Source organism: Natator depressus, chromosome 11, assembly GCF_965152275.1.
Source record: "Natator depressus isolate rNatDep1 chromosome 11, rNatDep2.hap1, whole genome shotgun sequence".
Classification (NCBI taxonomy): Eukaryota; Metazoa; Chordata; order Testudines; family Cheloniidae; genus Natator; species Natator depressus.
In genome coordinates this window covers 44,954,895-44,970,248 of record NC_134244.1, presented here as the reverse complement: position 1 = coordinate 44,970,248, position 15,354 = coordinate 44,954,895, and the positions used below count along the sequence as shown (strand labels likewise).

Below are 15,354 nucleotides of genomic sequence, written 5' to 3'. Positions count from 1 at the left end.
CTGCTTCGTGATTTGTTTTTGGCTTTGGGCCTGGGTATTCTTTTAAAAGAATGGTCATCTATGCCCTCCTCAGCCCAGTTAGCTCAAGACTGCTTGCTATCCATAGTTACAAGTGGGCACAATGTTCAAGTGCTTTAGCACAGAGGGCCACCAGTCACCACATCAGCTCTTCCGCTGTAGCTCTGCCCTCCTCTTCCTTCAATACGAAATATTTTATCACTTTTTTTCAGATTTTAGCTTCACTACTGTCTGAATTGTTTGTGATAATAATTAATAATCTCATAAATAAAATTCAGCCAGTCTATAGTGGAGCCAGCATTGTACTCTGCTCCTATCTGTCTGTACTACTGGAACTTCCGAGACACGTTTCACGATATCCATTGGCATCAGTTCACGCATCAACAGGAAGCTTCCATGTGAGGAGAAACTGGGAGAGACACTTCCTGGTCAGAGAATTGCAGAGCTTTTTTGCAGAGTACTAGAATAGCCAGAATTTTTGCTAAATACAAAAGTAATTTTTTCTTTTGATTTTTATCTTTGAATACTTGACTACATGGATAACTTAATACTCCTAGTTCTCTAATGCTATCAAGTTTTGAGCCTGGATTTTCTTCTAAATTGATCTAAACTGTTATGCAATTTTAAAGAAATAAAGCAAGCAGATGCTTATAAGCCTGTTAAGTCTGAGGTTTCTCCAATGTTCTTGTGTCATCTGAGCAACCTGTGTACACTCCAGTGTCACTTTCTCAGCTGTTCTGTCACAGGGAATCAAATAGCAGCTGTCTAATACCACAGTCTACTTGCAGCATGCTCTGAGTTTCTAGCAATAGAATTAATGTCCTGACCCTGTGCCACAATTTAAAACTGTCTGTGATTTCCCTGCACTGAATAAAAGCTAATGTACAGTGCAGCATTTTAATGAGTTGGGAGGTGTGCCTCTTACAAGCATATTACTAAAGCGGGATTACTTAAGATTAAACAGAATATAGGAACAATTTGCTATGAAGTGGAGTACTGAATAAAAAATCCCACCAATACTGAGTGATAAAATGCCTATCAAAAGCCTACACAGGATATTTGGAGTCCTTTCTTAGTTAATAGGGTCGCTATACATTTTAATGTTTTTAGTAAGAAATCCATTGTCTGGTTCCATTCACAGGGCTTTGTTCTATATGTCATACTGTTCGTTCATATATATATAATGAAATAGTACTTCATAATGTATACACTGACTCGGAGAAAAAATTATATTAAACAAATTTATGCAGCTCCTTAACTAATAAATGGGGAGAATAACAAGAAGTTGTACAAGTTGAACATTTAGATCTGCTATTTGCTTGTTTTAAAGCCTTATAATATTTGGATCTATCCATACAGCATTAGTTTTGAAATTGAGTCCATCTATTTTGATTTGTCTTTTTTCCATTTGCTTATCCAGAGTCAGATGATGTTCACAGAGGCAGCCCTTTACACTTCAGATAATGACAAAAAAGAACAGGCAGCTTAATGCTACCAAACTAGGGGTGTGTCAAATCTCTCTCTCAAGAATGATAAACTCAATGGGGTTGTCTATTTTTAACCTCCTGTTCTTTCCTTTTGGCAGAGTAATCAGTGTTAGCTGAGCTCTTTTGCTGAATGAATCCAAGTAACCCTGTTTGTTGCCTTCTGAAATGACCAGTGCACACGAGTGTATTGAGGCTGTGGTACTGTATGAAGTCCAATTCTGAAACACCATGTCCAATGAAAGCAGCTCCGGTGAGCCCCTTTCTACAACAACCGTCAGTTCAGTTGCTGTTCAGGCTGGAGAGTCCAGGATTGTTATCGCTATACTTAAGGTAAGACAACATTTGCTAACAGTTTTGCTCTTAGCTCTGTGGCTTTGGTCTGCATAGTATTTAGTAACAGTCTATTCCAAATTCTAGTCATATTAGCAACTATTCAGCATATAATGTTGACCAGGCAAGTACATTTATTTTATTGCTTAAGTTAATATGTAGAAAACCTCCTAAGAAGTTTGTTACTTACAGTATATCACTTTTTTTTTCTTTTTTTACATGAACCAAAACTATTCAGCTGAACTATGTAAGTTCTTAGGGGCCAATAATATGTCTGATTCTAAAACGTGGCAGTGTAAATTTAGGGTGCTATAAAAATGTTTATCATCATAATACATGTGAACATCATCTCTCTGGGGAGTTTAGTCTTTTTTTTAATAAATGTATTTATCACCTCTGTTCACTGTACAATTTTCATTCGTCACAAATGCACAAAGAACCATTTCAGTTAGCCACGTCTTGTTCAGAGTGTTAACTGAAAAAAATACCATTTAAAATTGTAGTCATCCTTTAAAAACCAAAAGTTAGTTGCCTTTGTCATATATTTTTAGTAGTAGCTCTTATGTATGTCCTCTTGTTTATAAAGACCTGAAGGACCATTACAGTGACTAGTTCCAGCTCACACAACCTGCATGCAGTTTGGGATGCTAAATAAGGCTGGGATTTTCAAAGCTGCCTAAGGGAGTTAAACACCAGCCACCAGTTGGAATGCAAGTAGGGCACCTCACTCCCTTAGATACCTCTAACCTCTCAGGCTAGGATTTTTTTTAGAGTTTGATAACTGTAAAGCAGATTAAAGACAGTGACTATGTGTGAACTGACATCAGTGGGGGTCAGATTTTGCATTTAGAACAGCAGAGGGCTTTTTCTTCCCAGGAGAAAATTTCTCCCCCTCCTTAGCAGATGTAGAAAGACCCATCTGCGGCAGAAATGCTGCAAGGAAGGGCAGGACTTTGGAGAGGCCATGTACTGCTCCCCTGTGCACCATGGAACATCTATTCATGAGTGGCTCTGCAGTTTAGTGGGGATTTGGAAGTGCTGGTGGGAACAAGCTAGTGGGTTTGCTACCATGCTAATCCACCTGGCATTCCTCCCAGCATAGAGATGGAGGCACAGGTGCCTTGGAATCTACTCCAACCCTGAGGCTGAAGTAGCTGTTATGCAGTGGCAGCCCAGCCTGTTGTGCAAGATTCCTGGCTCCTCCTTGTGGAGGCTCACTCCAACACACAGCCTGGCTCATGATCTATCTGCTGCAGACATGATTGTGGGTTAAGTGCTTAGTAACATTATATATTTATATCAGCTGCGTTAAACAAATCTTGAACAAATGAGTGTTGCTAGTATCTTCATATAGGGTTGGAAATCTCTCATTTCAGTACGAAACAAAATGAGCCATACTTGCAGGAGTAAGGACTTGCAGGATTGGGCCCATCACTTTCTAATGTTTATGTTCCTTTTGTCATTTTCTCCCCCAGCTATGTAAAGGCCTTTTGGTTGTTCCTTTAAAAAACAAAAAAACAAAAAAAACCCAAAAACCACCTGTTAGAGAAAATGCTGTGATGGATTACCTGGCACTAGAAGAACTCTGGGTGCTGAGGACAGCTGGGTTATGTAAAAATGACAGCCCTCATGTCTGCCTTAATTTGTTTCTGCTGTGAGAAGGTTAGGAAATCAGTTCACCACGCCCCTTAGCTCTGAGAGATCTATGAAAACTGCAGCTAAAAATATGTTATCAATTCCCAGGACAGAGAAGGGGAAAATGTTATTTTTAGTCCCTGGTATGATTTTCTTTCCTTTTTAAATACCATCTCGACAACTGTTTGGGTAGAAATTGGATGAAGCAAGAATTTGGGGCCTGGGTATGTCGCCTCAAATGATACTTGATTTACCTTTTTTTTTTTTTTAATGGCATCCCTTTATTGAAGTTTGTATTCACTAGATTTTGTTTACTTTGGGGCCTGATTGTGCAATTGGATACATGTAAGTAGATCCTCGTGCCCATTGGATACAGGGGTCTGCCTGCAAAGATCCATTTGGGCCTTAACTGGTATGTTTTGGGGAAGGGATATAAAGAGCCCTTGTGTTTTCAGGATGACACACACTGGGTGTTTGCCTGTGTTTGCATTTTAGTGTGGGAAATGGGTGCAACTTCAGCTGACTGAGTCAATTCCCAATGTATTAGAAATTGGCAGCAATCAAGATGAGACCAAAAAACTACTACAGGATCATGATCTCCTCCTGGCTAAACTTAAGGTAAGGTGTGTGATATGGACGCACGCAGATTTCCCTGGTCTCCTTATAGCTCTGATATAGACAATCAGCCTCTAGGTTCACAGGCCTTCTGTTGTGATCAGTTTGTCAGCAAAAGGCCAGAGTGAAAAAACATGTCCAACCTTTGCTGATGTAAAGAATGAAAATAAGACACCCCCACCACCACCCCATAGTTCTGCAATGGAAAACTAAGTTCAGTAGTAATTGTTTCTTTGGCAGAACCAGTAAAAATATCATATTTTCCAACTTTATGCATTATTGTCAAATAAAATAAAAACTAGCCGTACCTGCTAGAGACAGAGGAATTTCAGGAATTTCAAGATTTTCATTTGTTTTGCTGGGCTGTGAGATGTTAGACTGGTTCATAACTATGGTAACAACTACAAAAACAATCAAGTGTTTTGTAAATGTGAAATGAACATTCCAGTCACTTTTTTGCTGTTGTGATCCATGTATATTAAGGTAGGAATAAGGTGATAACATTAAGCAAGTGATTGGCTTGATGTAGGAAGATAATAGCTCAATCATAGAACTACAACCAGTGTTAGGAAATAAAGGTCATTCTTAGGAGCAGAATATTATTCAAGGATATTTCAGAGACAAGAAGGTAGTACAGTAATATACTGTCACATTAAATTATTCCTATTTTGCTGACATGAGATGAGATGAGCATTCACTTTCCTGATCTGAAGGGATGGATGCATCTTGCATATAGGCTTAAGTAAATGAATTTCTTTAGATTCTTGTGGGTGCCCAAGACCATTGTGACATTGTACTTTGTCAGGTTCCATTCAAGTTTCTTGATGTTATTATGTATTTTTATTAAATTCAGATTTTGTTCATATTTTAAGACAGAGCAAATATGAACTGGAAAAGATGTTTCCTCCTTTTAATATTAGTTTTCAGGTGCTGCACCACTCATATTAAGGTATGTCTCAACCATATGTGAAGTAATAAATTAAGGTATATGCAGAGTTGTAATCTAATATGGTGTATGCAGTGGAATTTGGATAGCACAACTGGTAACATTTAAAGAAAAACACATCAAGGGATTAATCCTGCTTTTCTTGACCATCCAAATGTCATATCACCATTGACCTGAATGGGAGTTTTGGGTATGCAGGAAAATGTAGTTTAGTCCAGTTATCCAACCCAAATATTTAGACGTAATTACGATCTAATATACTGGCATGATAAACTGAATTTCGCCCTCCAACAATAAAAAATAATATTAAATCCGAGAAGCAGAAAACATCATAATCCAAAACACTAGCAAGTGAAAATAAAGTTGAAGATTTTAAACCCCACCTACCAGCACAAACCGACCTGATATTACATATATCATATATTAAATATTTTCATTGTCCATTAAATGTCCATCCACAAGAGATCTTATGGATGTCACCTGATATTTACAGTGATCAGTGTAAACAATAAAAATGGCCTCTTTGCAGGCAGCAGCATGACAGCTCTGTACTAAACAAAATCAAGTGCAACAGTCAGTCTCTCTCTCTCTCATATATACTGGAGCATCTTTGCAGACAAGGTCAGCAGTACAGTGTCACCATATATTGCTGTCCATGGCTCGTTCCTCTCTTAATCCCAGCATGGTCAGTCCCTGTGTACAGTAACAATAACGTAAAAAGAAAAAATTCCCTTGGTGCAGTCTCAGTGAATTTTCTAACCTAAAACTGATTTTTTTAAATGTTATGGTCTTTAGACTATAAAATCTCCACAGATACCTCCATTTTTATTGGGCATGGTAAGCGAAATCGAATAATAATCCAAGAGCATCAGCTATTCTGTGATGTTAGCCAAGGTATTTGGCTAGTATTAACTAACTTTTCATCCCTCCTACTCTGGGTATATTTTTGTTCCTGGACCCTTTGATTTGTTCTTCATCTGGCTTCACTCAGTTTGCTTAATGCTCATAATAAATAGTCAAATAATAGAAAAAGTGATTCAGTACTATTTTCACATTGTGTAAACAGTGAGATTACTCATCTCCTATTTGGGGAAAAATGTTTGTGGATCCCAAAAGTTCACAAATGCTTATACATCTGAAAATTGATATTATAAGTGGGCAATTTGTTGTTTGTCATTCAATATGCATTATAGTCTCCTGTTTAAAAAGTCTGTCATCCAGTCAGGAAGCAGAAACAGTATCATATGACTTAAGTGACCAATCATATACCACTAATAATGAATAGTGAACAGTCAATTGATCCACACACGGTGACTTTTTTGTGCAAACTCTTGATGAATATTTTGAGTAACAAATATTGTTGCCGAAATCAACATTGAATAGTGAACAATCCACAGGAAAAGAGTAAACTCAAAATAGATATTATTTCCCATTAATAATTTAGCCAGCTCTATTACATGACCACAAATGTCATAATTCTGAATGACTCTTCATTCCTTAACAGATGTGAAACTTTCTGCCTGTAGTGAGCTGATAACACTTATCATAGGAAGATATTTATTTATAAATTACCAGACCCTGTCATCAAAGGTTTGTATAAGACAATGATTCTCAACCTTTGAAGTACTTATTACAATAATCTTTGGCACTTATTTGTTCATGAATTATACCTTTACTCTGTGAAGATAGATTAAGTCAAAGAGCCAGTAATGTTTCACAGACTTTAACATTTAATTCCAAAACTTATTTACGTTAAGATTAAAAAATGGAAAATTAGAAATGTGGAACTGTAAGGACAGAAGTCCAAAGAAAGTCACACAATTACAGTTGTTAGATTGTACTTATCTTTGTAAAATCTTGTATACACAGTTCTTAGTCAAGTATCAGGGGGTAGCTGTGTTAGTCTGTATCCACAAAAACAACAAGGAGTCTGGTGGCACCTTAAAGACTAACAGATTTATTTGGGCATAAGCTTTCGTGGGTAAAAAAACACTTCTTCAGATGCATGGAGTGATGCATGGCTTATGCCTAAATAAATCTGTTAGTCTTTAAGGTGCCACCGAACTCCTTGTAGTTCTTAGTCAGTTCCCTGTTCTTTTTCCTCTCCATGATCACAGTTTACACCATCAGTTTTGGAAACAAGGGTTATGCAAACACATTAACGCAATAATATACCCCTGCTCAGTTTTTTTTCTTGCAATATAGTGTTTTAGCTGTTCTCTCATGTACTATAAAACTGAGAACCCCATTGGTTCTCTACTTCCTACCGACTCCAATTTGTTGATATAAAGTTCACTATAGCCCATACTCACATATATTTTTGAAGTTTGATAGATCTTGTAGTCTGGAATGCACTATAAATACACCGAACAAGATAATGGCAAAGCTAAGGCCTGATGTGCCCTACAGTTCAAACCATTTGAGCCTGAACCTTGTTTAAATCGTGGCAGCATTCTGCCATTGTATCTCAGATTTGTATTTTGTACATAACAGTAGAAATAAAATGGAAAATAATCTAATAAAAGTACATTTATAGTAAATCAATAATAATCCTAAAATTTATGAAAACACAGGCACTTGAAGGATACTTAGCAAAAGTTCTCATAATTCAAAACACTCTGCATTTTATCATATATTATGTTGAGGTTATGTGAAGTTATATCAGGTTCTACAGATGAACTGTGGTTCAAACTGTCAACTTGTATTAGTTTTTGAAAGTTACAGAGTAGCAAAAGGAAAAATGAAAAAGCGGGGAAAGAAACCAAACAATATTTTACTGCACACAGTGTCAACAAGAAAAAAGATAAAAAGGGGAAAATGAAGAGTCAAAATTTTGACATTTTTGAAAACATTTTATGAAATTTTTTTAAAAAAATCCTTTTATACTCCATGAAATGAAAATAATTTTGACATTTTGAATTCTTTGTGAAATTTTTTCCTGTTTTTGACCAAATCTACTTTCAATTTTATGTAACACTGTGAGATTGTTTTGAATTGTCTTTGCATTACATTCTTAAAGAATTTTTGTTTCACTAGTTTTAAGGTTCTAATAGGTCTTTGTTCATGTTAATTATAAATGTGGTTTAATTTGCCATTTTCTCTATTATTACTGCTGTTCTACTAAATTGGATATTTTAAAACTTTACAATAAAAATCACACTTCCACACCCTAAGCTAAAGGCCCTGATCCTACAAACACTTAAGCATGTACTTCATGAGTAGTCCCATTGAAATGAAAGTTAAGCGCATGTGTAACTGAGGATAGGGTCCAACGCCCCAATCTGGCAAAGATTTAAGCATCTGCTTAATGTTAAGCACCTGAGCCGTCCCACCTGCTTAAGTCTTTGCAGGATTGGGATCTAACAATCTGTGCAGTATTTCAGATAGATTTTTGAATATGTATGTGACTATGCTGCCAAATAAATAGTTGGTGTGTTGTTATAGCTAACTGTGCTGAAATCTCAGCCTGAGATTTGAACATCAAGCTGTTTGATTTTAGTCTTTCTCCTCCCCCTGGTTTGTGCATTGTTAGTCTTATCAAAGATATTGCGAGCCATATTCTTCCCTCAGTTACATGTGTAGTGGGATTTCATAGGTGTAAATGAGGACAGAATTTGGCATTGCCACTGAAACTCAGTTTACAATACTTCTGATGATGCATGAACAGTTTTTTAATCCAGTTTGCTGTTCCAGAGAGCTACTGGCTCTGCAGTGCTAACAGGAGTTAAAAAAAATAATGCCAACAATGCGAATATAAACAGATAAGACTCAAGACACTGAGGAAGCAGATGTCTTGAGCATGAAGGTTTGGATTTTTTAGATATATATAGCCACTTTTCTAACTTTAACCAGCAGAGTCATTTTTCTAATTATGAATCATACAGTAAAAATAATCATTTGTATATTTTAAAATGTATTAGACAAAAAATATCCAAATATGTTTCCTTTGATAGACCGTATTGGGCCATATTCACAGCTGGTATAAATTGGCACAGCTCCACTGAAGCGGAGAATGTGGCCCATTATTATGTTATACTGAAAAACTAGAGTACAGTAATTTTAAAAAGACCCCCGCTTTAAACATTAATAGGTTCTGAAGAGGAACATTTTGTTAACCAGGCTGAAAGACTAAAAAGGAAATGATAAACGTTAGACTAAACAGAAAATATGAACATGCATATGATATTAAATCATCTAGTTAAACTTCCTTCTAATATTACTGTACATTTCATTCATATCTGTAACATAGTTGTTTATAGATGAAATATTTACTGCTTGTATTTTGTATTTATAGCATGGTCATAGAGTCTAATAACAACATGAAAAGATTAATGCAATTTGTGGGGAAACAATGATTTAAGAGATTAGGATATAGTGCAGTTACTTAATTTTGTCTAATGATAGCTAATTGATCATGAAAGCTTGTATATATTTGTCACTTGTGTTATGAATATATATACCAGGGCGTGGATCTGTTTTGCATTCAGTGGGACATATATTCAGTGTCTGGAAATGTGAAGCCATTGCACATTTTCTATTGGTAGATTCATTTTAAAACATTTGGCCCTGATCCTGCAAACACTCATGTACATACCTGACCCCAAGCACATGAATAGTCCCATTAACTTTGACCAAACTTCTCTTATGAGCAGAGTTAAGCCCATGCATAAGTGTTTTCCAGATCGGGGCCTTAACTCTCTTTTTCTGGGATATGACTTGTCTATAGTCAAGAATTACAGGCCTGCTGCTGATTCATTAAACTAGCCAGAACCAGCAATGGCCAGAAAGTCTTGCTGAAAACTCCACCCCTCCTTCTGTGATATCATAGGCCTCTCCTCCTCATGGTTTGCTACACCTCAGCTTTAGGCTGACCTGCTTTGGCAGGGTTTGATTTTTTTCTGGGCTGAAATTTTTTTCAAGCTTTACTCACACTCTAGTTTCTAAAATGGAGGGGAAAGTTCAGCCAAGGCTTCCAAGGGACAAAATTGCACTTATTGCAACGCAGCTCTGCCATCCTCCCTCCACCACAGGCTCCTAATTCAATCACTTAATCAGAAATCCTGTCTGGAAAAAATATTGCCTTTGATCTTAGATTTCACAACACTAGTGCTTTGGTTTAGAGTGTGTTGCCAATCTTTGGATTATGACAGTGTTACAGTCCCCAGTAAGACAAACACTGGCATTCTTGATTTGTCTCCAAAGCTCTGTTCTTTGTCATGCTAAAGACCACAGTGAGCTGGAGCAGAGAGACTGAAAAATATAAATAAATCCATTCTGCAAATTTAACTTTCATTAAAACAAAAGCACCATTAATAATTTGGTCCATGTACCTGTAGATTGCTCCTAATTACTGTATTTACTCCAATTCACAGAGCATAAAGTGCAAAGTAGTCATTTATATGCAAATATCTAAGAGGAGCAAATTGGAAAAATATATTTCTCAAAAAGTAATATGTTCATCTTTTGCATTTGAAATTTTTTAAAATGAGCCTTTTATTTGTTTCATACAAAAATAAATATTTTCATATAATGCTTATTTTTCAGTAAATTAGATATGGGACAAATTATCTGTTAATCTCTGTTTTCTGAGTTATTTACATTTAATTACAGAGATGCTCAGCAATGCCATTAAACGTAAAGAGCAGTTGTTTTCCATTATAAAATTGTTTTCTCGGGTTGAAAGTGCAGTTGTAGTCAGAAAAGCGAATGTAAAAGTGACATTGTGAGGTTCTATATTCTCTTTCAGTGGTTTCCTCAGATAACTTTAGTTCAGTTCACCAACCAGCCCTCACACTTGCGTACCCCAAATTCCCACTGAAATAATATTTGAGCACCAAAATAATGTATTATTACTATATTTTGGGCTTCCAGGGAACAGCTTTATTAGCACTTGACCATTTCAAAACCGATATGTAAACACTGATTAATCTGAAAAGTACCAGTGAAGAGTGTAGATAACCAGCTTCTAAGACACAGCATCTAAACCTGGTGAAATCTGAGACTGTTGAGGTATTACGTGAAATACGAGACTGGTGAATTATTTGGAAGTCCGTCTTTGAAGAATGTATTTGTGGTTCATTTGCCTGCGAAGAATCTGGGGGAACTGAGAAGTGAGGAAAGAGAACCATAATGCCTCTGTAATTATTCAATTGCATTTGAAGAATCTAATTACTCGATACAATTGTCCAGTACATTGCTGAGGACACATGGGGGCAGGGGGTGGGGGGAAGTTGCAAGGGATGTGGTTTAATTAGGCCTCAGTTTTATTATTTAACTCATCTTTCAACTGTCTGGCAATAATTCATACAGTGCAGGTCAAGATTCCTTCCTTAATTGTTTCTACCTGGTGAAGGGCTGCCAGTAGCAGCCGCCCCCCCCCGCCCGCCCCCGCTCTACACAGTTGGTGCTAGCTTGTTGGCGGGACCCCTCTGCCCTTTCCTCATATGATGGTTAAGGGGCTGGATAAAGTGGCTGATATCTTCATTTTACCAGACATTTGCATGCCCAAGCCCATTCTCCAGTTTCTTCAGGGGATGCCTTTCCCTAAGTCTACTTCCAATTCTGGTTTATCACATAACTAGACTCCCCTGTGGACCAAGCACCTGCACTGGATCGCCAGCAATAAGCTTGACTGACTCCCACTGGGGGGAAAACACCTACACTCTCAGTTTGCTCTGGGCCTTGCTGCTTCTCTAGCTGCCTCTATTGTGATCCTGAGGTGATTCCAATCTGTCCTCACTGGGACCTTGCTGGTCACCCTGAGGCTCCTGGGGACCCCTAGCCCCACATGGTGGCGGGCGGGTTATCCCCGGCCATGTATAACCATGGCAGGCCCCTTTGTTGCCTCCTTATAGCTGCTCACCAGGCGAGAGAGAGAACTCAGGCCAGAGGGACAGGGTTTATATGCCCTGCCCCAGGTGTGCAGGGGCCAAAGGCTCACTTGAGTCCCACTGGCCTGACACCAGTTCAGGTGATGCTTTCTCCCCTCCCAAATCCTGAGGGGGGGACCCTTAAAGGAGCCGCTGTCTCTTTTTCCTGCCAGTCCAGACAAAGCCCACGTGCCTTGAGGAAATCATTTTGCTGATCTCCTGATCTGTCGACCTAATCGGTTGGCTACAGTTTTTTCCAGTGAATAGAGCTTCCAGTGGAAGGAATTTTGGACTATACTTTCAACTACATGTTAGATTGTAGGCACACTTTTGGGCATATATACAAGTGCAAACTCTGACGGGCATATATGGGTTTCCATGTATTGGAGTTTGAGTGTAACAAAAGAGTTTGCATATGTGCAAGCAGGGTAAGTGCCCTTTGGCACAAACAATTTAGAACATTTAGATTTGTAAGTGTGTTGTGGGGTGTGTGTGTGTGTGTACACACATATATATATATATATATATGTTTTATTGATAAAATTGAGGAAATTAAATTAAAAATGTGCTAAAATAACATTAAGGAAATTCAGAGTTTTCATTCTTACCTTAACTGAGAATAAAATTAAAGGACATATATTCTATACAAGGTCACCCACTGTTCTGAGGGCTCAACAATAATGTTCTATAATTTAATTCTGTATCTTTTGCTTCTGGCAGGCTTAAATTAGACGTGTATTGTTTCATTTATTTTTCTGTGTAGTATATTATATAGAATTAAGAGTCAGGAGTGGAGTGAGATAGCACTTCAGGGAGTGAAGGTGGTTTATGATCTCCCTGTTGCATCATTTGGTAATTCAGCAAGCAGAATAGGGGAAAAGGACATCAATAGTAATGTTCTCTAGTTTTTTAGATATACGATGTTACAGACTTAGAGAGGCAAATCCGTGAGGAAGCGCAAGGAATGTCGGCTGTGGGGGCTGCAAAATACTTATGGGACCCTAGAGCAAACAATCTAATTAACTGATGTCCCCTATTCAGGGCCTGAACTCAGAATACATGTTCTGCACACTACGAGAGCAGAGGCTCAAACTTGGTACCTTTGGGGTCAACACCAGTCTTCCCAGGGTAGCTGAAAGAAGGCTGCCTTTTGGCCAGGATATGAGGAGCTGTGCTAAGCCCATTTCTGCTGGAAGTTTCTCATTATTATTTTATAATTTGTAGTAGTGCCTTGAGAGCTCCAGTCATATCAGGACCCCATTGTGCTAGGTGCTGTGGAAGCACATAGTAAGTGGTGGTCCCTAACCTGAATAGCTCTTACACTGATAAATACAACGAAAGCTCCTTTGGACTATTCTGGGTTTCAGGGTAACTAAACTTGCATCCTTCCTCTGTGGTGCACTCCAGGAGAGCCCAGTCAGGTCTCAGGATTCCAGTTGTCACCTGGCTCTGGGGAGGGCCCTTGTCTCACTCCCTTCTGATTGGGGGTTTTAAGGCTTCACAGCCCTTCTGCCATACATCGTGTTGTCCCAGCAAGCCAGTCTGCCTAAAGGCCAGCCCCTGTGTGTAGCCTTCCCTCTGAGAGCTAAGAACAGCAGTTACAAGTTACCACACAGCTCTTTCTTGGCAGAATACATTTATTCTTAGGGTAAAGCATCATGGAGAAAACATATATAAACCAATAATAGTTCCTACATGCTTAGTAATAAACATACCAGGAATTGCCCACCTTCCTTATGGGGCCCTAGTAGGCCAACATCTCGTCCAACCCTTCTTCAAGGATTGTTCTCCCCGCCCAGACAAAAAGTCCTGCCTGCAGAATCAAAATGGAGGCCCTGTGTCAGTTCAAGCTCACCCAGAAGACCTTTCTTTGTCCCTTAGGGCTTGTACACATTAGTGCTTACTTAAGTTGTTCAGGGGTGTTGGAAAAGCTAGTCCCCCCCGCCCCGAGAGACATAAGTTACACCGATCTAAGCACCGGTGTGGACAGTGCTATGTTGGAGGGAGAAGCTGTCCTGCCAATATAGCTGTTGCTGCTTGGGGAGGTGGAGTAATTATGCCGATGGGAGAGCTCTATCCCATCGGCACAGAGTGTCTGCACGAGCAGCGCTACAGTGCTGCAGCTGTAGCGGTTCTAGGGTAGACTAGCTCTCTGTCTCTGGAAAAGCCAGCCTGAACCAATCTATGCAAACCACCCCCAGGGTGTTGAACCTCTCTGGAGGTGTTTACAATCCCAGGGGTAATCACACAGACACATGTTTTTAGTTCCAGGAAGAGCTGTGGTAATCATCTTTCATGGATCAGAACACAATCATAGAGAAACCATTCATAAATGTAATACAATGGTCCCTAAATATACTGCATCGTATTGTAATATCTGTCACAGGGGGCCCTGTCCCTAGTATGCAGATAAATGGAATACAGGCTCCTGTGGGCTAAATATTCTAAGTAAGGGCCTCTAAAGGGTCTTCATTTGTGTAGCAGACAGGGCAGGTTTGGGTGTTGTGGAAAGTAGAGTGAGCAGTGACTATATACATCAACATAACGGTTTCCTGTGTGTGTTTGTGATGCAGCAGTCCTAAAGTCTCTGTAGTTCTGAGATTACAGTAGCCCCTGTCGAGTGGTTCTGCTGATGGTCTGGAGCTGGAGGCAGAATTCTACTCCCAGTACTCGAGTACAACACATTTACTCAGGCTGGAGACATGGACCAGGATATGCCCTTTAGCAGGGGTGCAGGTGGTATCACAGACTTCTCAAGACTCAAGAATAAGTGGCAGAATCTGGCCCATAGAACACACACAATCTTTCTTGTTCCTATTCTATCATGTAATCAGTGTAAATACTTGTTATAAGTACACAGTATGCTACATCTGAAGGACCTAATTTTAGTTATGGCTTGAGCACAGCATGTATTAAACTATGTATCCGGATATGGTTGTCACAGTATGTTTTATCTCAACAGTAATTAAACAAGAGTGTAATCTACCTATCAGCTTATATGCATATTACATCCATAGTACATCTTTTACTATGTTAAAAAGAATCTTAAGGTCGCAAAGTCAATTACAAAATTAGGAAATGTCAAAAGTAAGGATACCCATGTAACCTTAATTTGGCCCCCTTGTGCATTATGATACAGTCTTTAATTACATGATCACATACTATTTTTTTTCCACAGGACCCTTGCCTCCTTTGGTGCACAGATTGATGGTGCTCACTGAATGAGTAACTATTTAATATATCTTTTTATCTTAATAATTTAATGTGTGGCCATGATTATTTACTGTACATTAACAGCACTATTAATTTGCTCATTGGCTTTTCTATGGTGCTCTGATCATAGGATCTTAGTGCTTTTCAAACACCAATCAATTTATCTTCACAACAGCCCTGTGAGATGAGATAGCATGTATTATCCCCATATTACATCTGGGGAACTGAGGTACAGAGTTAA

The 15,354-nt window shown here is 38.6% G+C and overlaps 1 protein-coding gene across 5 annotated transcripts in view; it reads left to right on the top strand.

The window, feature by feature from the left end:
- Window positions 1-1,618: 1,618 nt before the first annotated feature.
- The window catches only part of CCDC141 (coiled-coil domain containing 141), a 153,450-nt gene continuing 139,714 nt past the window's right edge, over window positions 1,619-15,354 (top strand). For 3 of the 5 annotated variants that reach the window (XM_074967681.1, XM_074967685.1, XM_074967680.1), the window contains exons 1-2: window positions 1,619-1,835; window positions 3,966-4,088. In XM_074967681.1, the coding sequence (XP_074823782.1) occupies window positions 1,734-1,835; window positions 3,966-4,088 (225 nt within the window). In that variant the 5' untranslated portion in view covers window positions 1,619-1,733. Of the gene's footprint in view, window positions 1,836-3,965; window positions 4,089-6,543; window positions 6,622-15,354 lie in introns of those variants that run through there. The other 2 variants (XM_074967683.1, XM_074967684.1) reach the window with 2 other exon arrangements.